Below are 9,885 nucleotides of genomic sequence, written 5' to 3' on the forward strand. Positions count from 1 at the left end.
TGGTGGCATCGAGCTGGCAGAGTCTGTCCACGAGTGGCCAGTTGTACTCAGCAGCCGGCCGGCCCAGCGCGGGGACCACAGCTCAAGCGGCCACCTAGAGCTTAAAAAAATGGTTCCCACATCGCTGGGGCACTGCGGTCACTCAGAGTCGGAAGTGGCTGTGAAGCCACCACCGTCTTCGGGCCGGGCCAGGGGGCTGTGTGGCCGGGGACCCGGAGGGTACACGGCACCCATCCGGGCACTGGCAGCCTTCTGCACTTCTTTTGGCATTAAAGTTTCAGGGATTCAAAATGTTTCGCTTGAGCTACATACTGACTGATGCCCCACAGTGGGGCGGGGAGAGAGGGAGGGAGGGAGGGAGGGAAGGAGAGGGAGAGAGAGAGGGAGAGGGAGGGAGGGAGGGAGGGAGGGAGAGGACACACGTGTAGACAAAGCTACAGGATGATGCAAGGCTTCTTGTCCTTGAAGGGGTTCTCGGAGGCGGGGACTCCCACCACCAGGGGGTCGTTCCGGGCGTGTTGTTCACAGTAGCTCATGAGTTCCGACGAGGCTTTGGACACCTGAATGTGGGCACAAGGACGAGAGAGGAAAGGTAAGGGGTGACTGGTGCTCACGTGTGCATGGCGGCGGGATTCTCGACAGCCCAGACGTGGGCACCACCCGAACGCCCGCCAGCGGATGGTGGACACACAGGGTGTGCCCGCCCACATGGAGGGGGTGTCACTCGGCTGCGAAAAGGGGGAGGCGCTGACACGGCCATGGTGTGGACGGAAAAACTCAGTGAGTGACGCCGGACACGCAGGGCCACATGGTGTGCTACTCCATTTATGTGACATGCCCACAACGGGCACGTCCACGGGGGACAGAGAGTGGGTGAGTGGGTGTCTGTCAGGGGCTGCAGAGGGAGAGGGTGGGGTGACAGCTAAGGGGGCTTCCTTTTGGCGTGATGGAATGTTCTGGAATGGAGAGGCACAACGCTGAACGCACCACGTATCGCTGGTGGCAGATTCCAGGCCCATTTACAGCGATGATGGGAAGGACCGAGCCTCCTTCAGTGGTTGCTCAGCTTTGGACAGAAAGGGTCAGGGCGGGACGCAGCCTCTTTAGAACCCAGCCTGGGGCTCCGCCCCGCCCAGAAGGAACAGGACAGGAGGAGCCCTGCCTGGACGTTGGGACGATCGAGGGGGACAACACGGGCTCGCCGGCTCCTCCTTTCTGTGCAGTCTGACCCCTCCGGAGTCGTGACGCCAGCGAGGGCGCTGGCCCAGCATTAGGGTCCCCGAGAAAGGACAGGGGACAGGGGAGAGACACCTGGAAATGCCAGCGTGGGGAAAAGGTGGCGCTGAGCGTCGGGAAGCTGACCGCCACCATGAAGGCGCCCCACTGGTCATGCGCCCCGGTTCTCCTGGGGGCGGCGCGGGACTGTCCCGCTCTGCTCGCCCCAGCAGGACAGGGGGCCGGATTGCAGGTGTCCCGGGCCTGGGAGGCCAGGGCATGACTGTAGGCCTCTAGATCTCGTCCCAGGGGCTCCCGGGAACTCTGTCTGTGGGGGCCCCTTTCTTCACCCCCACTGCGTGGCCAGGTGGCGGTGACAGTCGTGCAGGGGCTCCTGGGAGGGTGGCATGAGGTAGGGAGAGAGAACGCGCCCTGAGGGGCCTCCACGGTGTCCGCGGCCTGCAGAGGGGTCTCTGCGTCGTAGGCCCTGCACCCCCAGTCACCAAGGACACCCCGACTCTGGTGCTGCCGAAAGCCTGCAGGCTTGCGAGTTTGGTCCAGGGAAAAGCCTGCCCCCAGGCAGTGACAACCACTACCGCGGGGAGCACGTGGTGGCCGGGGCGTCTGACTAGATGGAGCAGAGTCCTGTTTGGAAAGCACCCCTCCCAGGGGACGAAAATAGTCTCCGGGCCCTGAAATAGCTGCTGCTGTGGCTCCCGCATGTGGCCTCCAAGCACCGTCCCCGTCCCCGTCCCCGTCCTCGGCGTCGACAGGAGGGCTGTGCCCAGAGTGCCATGGCCACCGCTTCTGCCTCTCAGGCCGCTGCTCTGAGGTGCCAGTCACCGTGGTGGGGACAGGAAAAACCTCAGACGGGGCTGGGAGGGCGGGCCGCCTGACACCCTCCTCCCGACTTTCCTGAGTCCCAAGCAGACAGATGAATCAGCGCCCCGCCAGGCGGGGCTGGCACCTTCTCAAAGGAAAAGCCACTCACTCCGGCCCGAAGCGGTGCTCTGGCTGTGCCGGGCGCTGGTGCATTCACCCGCCTCCTGGGAGGCACCGCCCCTGGGGCCGCGGCCCCCTCCCACTCCTTTCCGCTGCCTGGGCGTCAGTGTGAATCTGCCCGCACCGTGGTCCCTTCCTGTGCCCAGCAGCGACCGGGGTACGACAGGTGCTCAGGAAAGTGATACGGGGTGATGGCTGATTTTTGCGTGTCTGCCTGGCTAGGCCACGGCACCCAGATATTTGACCCACCACCGGTCTAGAACTCTCTATAAAGATCCTTCTTAGATGAGATTGACATTTGAATCGGTCGGCTCTGAGTGGAGCAGATCAGCCGCTATAGTGTGGGTGGGCCACGTCTAATCAGTTGAGGGCCTTAAGAGACAAGACTGAGGTTCTCGCAAAGAGACAGAGTTCTGCCCCCAGACGACCTCGGGACTTGAGCTGCCACGTCAGCTCTTTCCTGGGTCTCCCGCCCTGCAGACGGCACACCTGCCAGGCCCCGTCGTCGCGTGAGCCAGTTCCTTCAAGTGCATTGTCTCTAGATACGTACACATGTCCTGTCGGTCCTGTTTCTCTGGGAACCCTGACTCGGCAGTGGGGAGCCGGAGCAGGGTCAGCTGAGAAGTGCATAACCCGGGGGCCTTCTCCACAGCGACTCCTGGTCCCTAGCTGGCCGTCGCAAGCTGGGGCTGGGGGCAGGAGTCAGCCTCCTGGACGTGCCTCCTGTCCCTTCACAGCGGACGCAGGCTTGGTGAGAAGGGGCCTTGGGAAGGTGTCAGGCTCTCTCATGTGAGGGGCCGTGCCCTCAGAAACGGGGAAACTCGTGAGCCCCGGAGGTTGTCCTGATGTCACCTCCTGGGCTTAAAATTCATCCACATAAATGCAACATAACCTTCCACACAGCGGTGTGTCACCCGGCCGTGAAAAGCGGGGAGGCGCTGACATTCGCCAGGACATGGACGGGCCATGAACACACGACGCGCAGTGAGAGATGCCGGATGCACAAGGCCATGTGGTGTGATCCCATTTACGTGACATGTCCAAAACAGGCACATCCATGGGGAAAGGAAGTGGGTGAGTGGGTGTCGGGCCGGGGTGACAGCTCATGGGGACGAGATCTCTCTTTGTGGTGATGGAACATTCTGGAACTAGACAGAGGGGGTGGGTGCACGACCCTGTGAAAGCACCAAATGCCCCTGAATCGTGCGCTTTAAAGGAAACGGCCAACGCATTCTGCGAATTATTTTCTCGCCCCCGTCTGCGGAGCTGCCCGCGCGCACGCGGTGCCACCGCCCTCAGCCTCGCGGGTCCCGTCCCTGCCGGGCCCGGCGTCCGTGGACAGGAATTGCTGTCCTCCATTTTAGTATAAAAAGGAAAAACGCTTATTTCAAAAATTCAAACAGCGCGGAGGTGAATAAAGTGGAGGCGAGACCCGTCCCCTCCCGTCCCTGGACCGCGTCCCCAACTTCTATCCGCATCTGCCGTAAGAGGGACGTGAGCGGACAGGGGGGACAAAGTGCCTGCCTCATGCTGGCCCTTTCGGTGGGGCCCGAGGTGGCCTTTGCTGGGGCTTCTAGGGAGGGACCCCAGTGTCTGGGGGGAATTCGGTGTTTGCGAATCCCCGTGGGCTGTAGGGCCACCCCAGTGACCCGTGACACGGGTTTCTGCTGAGGAAACGGGCTCAGAGGTGTCGGGCGAGGTGCGCAGCGACGGGCCCCGCTTCCCGCCCAGCCGCCGGGCCGCCGAGGGTCTCACCTTGATGCGCTCGATCCCAGCCTCGATGCGGAGCTGCTCCACCAGCTTCCGGGCCTGGGCGATGTTGTTAGTGGCTGACATTGTCTGCCATCGGCTCCGGCCCCACGTCCAGAGCTGCGGGGGAAGCAGACAGCGTGAGCTTCTGGGGCCACGAGGCAGAGGCAGGATGACCCCTCTGGAAGCCCCCCGCCCCATCTGGGGACTGGCCACGTTGTCTGTGTCCCCAGGTCGAGGGTGGGAGGCCTGTCCGAGCCCCTCTTCTCCCCGAGTCCCCTCCTGTGGCCAGTCGCTGGTCGTCACCATCAGGGGGCCCCAGGAGAGTCCGTGAAAACACAGCGGCGGCTCCTGGGAGATTCAGCTGAGGACTCGGTGGGGAGAAAGCATCCTGAGTTTTCTCTGACAGCTGTCCCGCTCCGGGGTCTCATGGGGTCATCCTGGACACTGGGGGTGTTGAGCAGCCTCCCTGGCCCCGCCCCCTCGATGCAGGGATCGCCCCAGTCCCGAAGACTGTGCTTGTCACCAGACATGGCCCAGTGTCCTTGGGGTGGCAGGTCGCCCCCGGTTGATACCCCTGGCTCTTTCTGGGGCAGATGGCCTGGGAAAACCACACTGTGGCACCTGGGCCCGTCACCCGTCTCCTTCGGTCACACAGTTGTTTGCTCAGCAGACCCTCACAGAGAATCTCCTGCCAGAGCCACGCTCTGCTGAGCACTGAGCTGACGCTGGTAGGGGGCCCGGTTCAGACCCAGTCCCCTAGGCCGTCCCCACCCTAGGTGGCCTGGGCTTCCGTACCCTGCCTGTCGGGGGCAGGGCAGGAGCAAGAAGCGCTGGTGTCATTCCATGCTCAGGAGTGGCCTTCGGTGGGGACAGCCCCGGGGCCGGGGGAGGGGGGATTTGTGTGAGAAACTTGGAGACCACTCAGCCAGGACCGAGGGGCCGCTCGACTCCATGGGGTTCCCAAAGCTTTCCGACAAGCTGGGGCCCAGGTTCCTCTGTGAGTGTTCTGGGGCGACTGTGACAAGTGACCACAGGCTGGGCGGCTTAAAACAACAGGAACCTAACCGCTCACACCTGGAGGCGAGGTCTGGGGTGGGGTGTCGGGGCCGCGCTCCCCGAGGGCGCCGGGAAGGTACTCCCCGCTTCTCCCAGCTCCTGGTGTGGCCAGCAGCCCTTGGTGTCCCTTGGCTTGTGGCTGCGTCACCCCATCTCCGTTTCTGTTGTCATGTGGCCTTCCCTATGTCTGTGTCCAAATCGCCTCATCACGAGGACACACGGTCGCCGGATCCATTGCAACCTCATGCCAAGGAGTTGCGGCTGCCACGACCCTGTCTCCAGATAGGGTCCCCCTCCGAGGCTCTGGGCGGGCCTAAGTTTTGGGGACACCAGTTTCCCTGAGTGCTCCAGTTGGACCCTCCCCTCCCTAGGCAGACCTTCGGTCAGCTCCGCGCCCGGAGGAGGGAATGCGTGTGATTTTCTGCACCAAATCCCCCCGTGGACCTGTCTCCCAGCACCCTTAGGAGTCCGGTGTCACTCGCCACAGCTTAGAAGGTCAGGGTGGCCCCCCTACCCTGCCGAGAAGGCCTACCCTGTACTATGCCAATGATTCCTGCTTCATGCTGGTCTGGGATGGTCTTCATGTTCTTCCCAAAATATTTCTTTCTTTCTTTCTATCTATCTATCTATCTATCTATCTATCTATCTATCTATCTATCTATCTATCTATCTATCTATCTATCTATCTATCCGGCAACCCTTGGTTGACCTCACAGATTGCAAGGGCCTTTTCAGCTTACGATCCCTTATTTTTTAAAAAATTATTTACGCCTACAGCACCTGGTCTTCCTACGTGGTCTCTCATCCAAGTACTAACTAGGCCCGACCCTGCTTATTAGCTTCCGAGATCAGACAGGATCCAGCTTGTTCAGGGTGGCATGGCTGTAGACAGTAATTTACTTTAAATTTAATTAAAAATTTTCGGATCCCCGTGGATTCTCATGCAGCAAGCCCTTTGCCCAGTTTCCCCCACGGGTGACACCCTGCAAAACTGTGGCAAGACCACAAGCAGGACGGTGACACCGATGCAGGGAAGACACAGGACAAGTCCACCTTCAGGTTCCCTCCTGCGGCCCCCAGGTGGCCAGTCACACCCCTCAGCCCACTTCGCCCTAGTGACCTATAAGGTTCCCCTCCTGGCACGTTCGTCATTTGGATGCAGCCAGACGGCACATGACTGCATCTCCCACTTGCCATGACGGTCTGGAGCTCCACCCAGGCTGCCGCCGTGATGGGTCCCTGCCCCCACGCCAGGTCGCGCTCCGTGGTGAGGTGTGCACAGGTGACCGTTCGCCTGTGGAGGGACAGGCGGGCTGTTCCCCGCTTTGGCCATCATGAATAAGTTGCTGCGAGCACTTGCGGGGTCACGAGTCCTTATTTCTCTGGGACGAACGCTGCGAAGTGTGACTACAGGCCCGACTTTTTAAGAAAATGCCACACTTGTCTTCCTGAGTGGCTATACCAGTTACATCCCCACAGCGATGGATGAGTGACATCGGCTTGTCTTTACGGTTCAGTTGTGTAAGTCTGTCCTGTTGCTTAAGGCAGTGAAAATTCTACTTTTTCCATCCTGTCTTCATCTAGTGAGCCTGGTGGTTCTCCACTGGGGTGATGTCCAGGGACGTCTGTGGCTGTCACACTGGGGGTGCTCCTGACATTAAGTGGGTGGGGCCGGGGAGGCGCCCCGGCCCCCTCGGTGCCCAGGGACGCCCAGTGGGACTGTCACGGTGTTGCTGCAGGAGCTCCGGGAAGCCCCGGCCCCAGCTGGCCGGCATCCAACCAGGTAACCGAGTGGCTCTGTGCTTCTGTCACGACACGCTGTACCTCTGTCTGTCTGGCAGTCAGTAGGGCCGGGTGGCCACAGAACATTAGAGGCAGATTTCGGAGTCTCAGAAAATTTCATATTTGGCGATCGAAAGCAGCGGCCCCCTGATAAACATGCCGTGGCCGGAGCTCCGGGAGCCCCAGGCCGGAGGCCACGTGCTGCGCGGGCCAGGCACGGCTGTTCTGAGTGGAGATAGAGAGCAGACGGGTGGTCACTGGGGGCTGGGAGAAGACGGTGGCCCGGAGGTCCCCGTGCTGCTGGACATGTGGCAGATCTCGACAGGGGGCGGATCTCGCCCAGGTGATAAGTTTGCACAGAACTAACACACACACACACACACACACACACACACAAACTGCGGACATCCAAAGGAGGTCAGTGGACTGTACCCACGCCAACACCCTGACTGGTATTGACCAGGGACTCTGACAAAATATCGCCACGGAGCGAATGACACATGGAACTTCTGTGACCTCTTACAACTGCATGTGGACAATTCAAAAAACGATCCTTCCACACCGACCGCTCCCCGCATCCGGCAGACGGCCGGCCCCTCTGGGTCACACGAGGCCCGCGTGTGTCTGCCCTGGGCTCCCAGGGCCCACGTGTGGGCTCCAAGGCTTCTGATTCAGCAGCTGGCTTCAAAGCAGCCACAAAACATCCAGCTCAGGGAAAACCGCCCTTGGTTCAGCTCAAAAATACCTAAATTACTCAGCGCTAAATATAGGCGCACCCAGAGAGCACACGGGGTGGCCCCGGGCGTGTTTTCCTTGGAGGGCCGGGGATCTTGTTAAGCATCCAGAGTGTCCACCAGGATCCCAGGACCCTGGCCGCCCGTGCGGACACCCCAGCTGTGGTGTCCGTCCTGAGCACGAAGCCTGAGGTGGTGCCGGCTTCCTGCACCACGCACAGGGCCCCAGGCTCCCTCTGGGCTGGTGACAACCCAGACTCTGGACTGGCAGGGAGGGTGCGTCAGGTGTGCGTGTGTCTGTGCGTTATGCGTGTGCATGTTTGTGTCCGTGTGCGTACACATGCGTCTGTGAGCACACTATGTGCACGTGTGTGAACACACATGCTTGTCTGTGTGTGAGCGCACTGTGTGTGCATGCGAGTGAGCGTGCTGTGCATGTGTACAAGCACACGTGCTTGCCCACGCATGCACATGTGCATGTGAGCACCATATGTGCACATGTGCGAGCACACGTGTATGCATGTGAGCGCGGTGTGTGCACGTGTGAGCGTACATGCTTGTCCGTGTGCACGTGCGCATACTGTATGTGCGTGTGTTCATGAGACATGTGTGCGTGTGTACTATGTGTGGTGAGCACACGTGTGTGTTCTGTGTGTGCATATGTCCACTAAGATGCCGGGACCAGACATTGGATGTGTCACCACAGCCAGTGAGCAGACTCAAGACCTTGTCCCGGTTGGTGTCACAGCCAGTCACTGACTCACAGAGCAGTCGTGTCCCCCTAGGACAAGGCCAATGCCAGCAGAACAGGCATCCCGCTGAGTCAGCTCGGGGAACATTCCTCGCCAGCTGCCTCTCAGCCGGGGGCACGTGACAGCGTGGGCACCCGACCTGGCTGACTGGGCGGCCTGCCTCAGAGGCCCCAGAAGCTGGGGGGAGGGGCGAGGCGGTCACACTCCGACTCTGCGTTCTCCCTCTGTGAGGGGCTGGTCCAGGCCTGGTGAGGCCAAGGGCACGACTCGGGGTGAGGTCAGCCTAAAAACAGAAGCTGAACAGCCGCCACCAGGCCCTGGGCTGGCCTCCCAGTGAAGGGCTAGGAAGCCACAGCAGGCTGGAGCCGGCTCCTGCAGAGGAACCCGGCACGCTGTCACAGGCGAGGGCGAGCGCCCCCTGCTCCCCGGATGCACGGTGTAGCCGTGATCAAAGGAGGGCCGTCACCCCAAAAATACTACACGCCTGAGCTGAGACACGGGGCTCCTGTGCATGTACGGACGGAACAAAACCAAAGCGAGGGCTGGCACTTCCTCGCCAGGTGCTGTGGGGATGGCAATGTGGGGGACACCTTGTTTAGAAGTTTCTCCCCCTGGGCACTGCTGACGTCGGAGGCTGGGCTGTTCTCTGGGGGGCCATCCTGGGCCCTGTGGGGGGCTGCAGCATCCCTGGCCACCACCCCCTCGATGCCAGGAGCACCCCCAGTGGTGACAACCACAGATGTCCCTAGACACTCCCAGTGTCCCCTGGAGCAGAATCTGAGGCCTTCGTGGAACTTCCTTATTAGGAGAAACTGCAGCGAAGAGGTTCATTTAGGCGAAATGCAAAGAGCTTTTCTTGGAACCGAAATGGTTCATTTTGAACTGAATAGTCCTGATCGGAAACAGAAGCTTGTCTCATAATTGGGTTTAATTTTCTTAGCATCTAAATCCTCTGTGACAGAAAGTCACATAGGGCCAGAGCCCCCCCCACCCCCTGCACACCCGGCTCAACCAACGACAGCCTTGAAGGGGGCGAGAGGAGGGGCGTGGGACGTGGGGCCGTTGTGGAAAGCTGTGTGGCTTTGGGAAAGTCACCTTCCTTCTCTGAACACTGCTGGGATGCTCAGGGCGACATTCTCTCCCTGCTGGAGGACATGCAGGTCCCCAGACTCCAGGAAACAGGGGCGCCCGGAGGCCCCTGGCAACTGCCCGTGCAAACACAGCGGCCGCAGAGGTGGATGAGACGCGGTGCCCTGGACACTGTGCCCAGCGGACGTGGACGGGCCGGTGTGCTGGGAGCCACTTGGAATCTACCTTCTCACAGGCCTGCCGCACCAAGATGGCCACGCCCCGCACCTTGCCCAGGGCCTGGCCACAAGCCCCCCTGGCCCGGGGGGGACAGGAGTCCATGGAACCGTCTGACGTCACACGTGCAAACCCCACGCCCGAGTCACAGAGGAAGGGGACACTGTATCCCTTTAAGCTCTGCTGTGGATTCTGCATCCACGATGGCAGTCACCCCTAGGGTGCTCCCAGGCTATTCCGGATACATTCGGAGGCGTTTTAGCCTCTGGTGACCCTGAGTTATAATC

At 60.8% G+C, this 9,885-nt stretch overlaps 1 protein-coding gene and 1 pseudogene across 2 annotated transcripts in view; both read right to left on the bottom strand.

Moving 5' to 3' along the window:
* Window positions 1-9,885, bottom strand: part of GNG7 (G protein subunit gamma 7) — a 101,003-nt gene that overhangs the window by 2,697 nt on the left and 88,421 nt on the right. For both annotated transcript variants that reach the window (XM_015585966.2, XM_025043146.1), the window contains 2 exons: window positions 3,973-4,086; window positions 423-560 (listed from right to left, as the gene is read on the bottom strand). In XM_015585966.2, coding sequence (XP_015441452.1) covers window positions 435-560; window positions 3,973-4,053 — 207 coding nt within the window. In that variant the 5' untranslated portion in view covers window positions 4,054-4,086 and the 3' untranslated portion in view covers window positions 423-434. The remainder of the gene's footprint in view (window positions 1-422; window positions 561-3,972; window positions 4,087-9,885) is intronic.
* Window positions 5,794-5,915, bottom strand: LOC112476104 (annotated as a pseudogene).

The sequence above is a fragment of the Pteropus alecto genome, unplaced genomic scaffold, assembly GCF_000325575.1.
Source record: "Pteropus alecto unplaced genomic scaffold, ASM32557v1 scaffold30, whole genome shotgun sequence".
In the NCBI taxonomy this organism is placed as follows: Eukaryota; Metazoa; Chordata; class Mammalia; order Chiroptera; family Pteropodidae; genus Pteropus; species Pteropus alecto.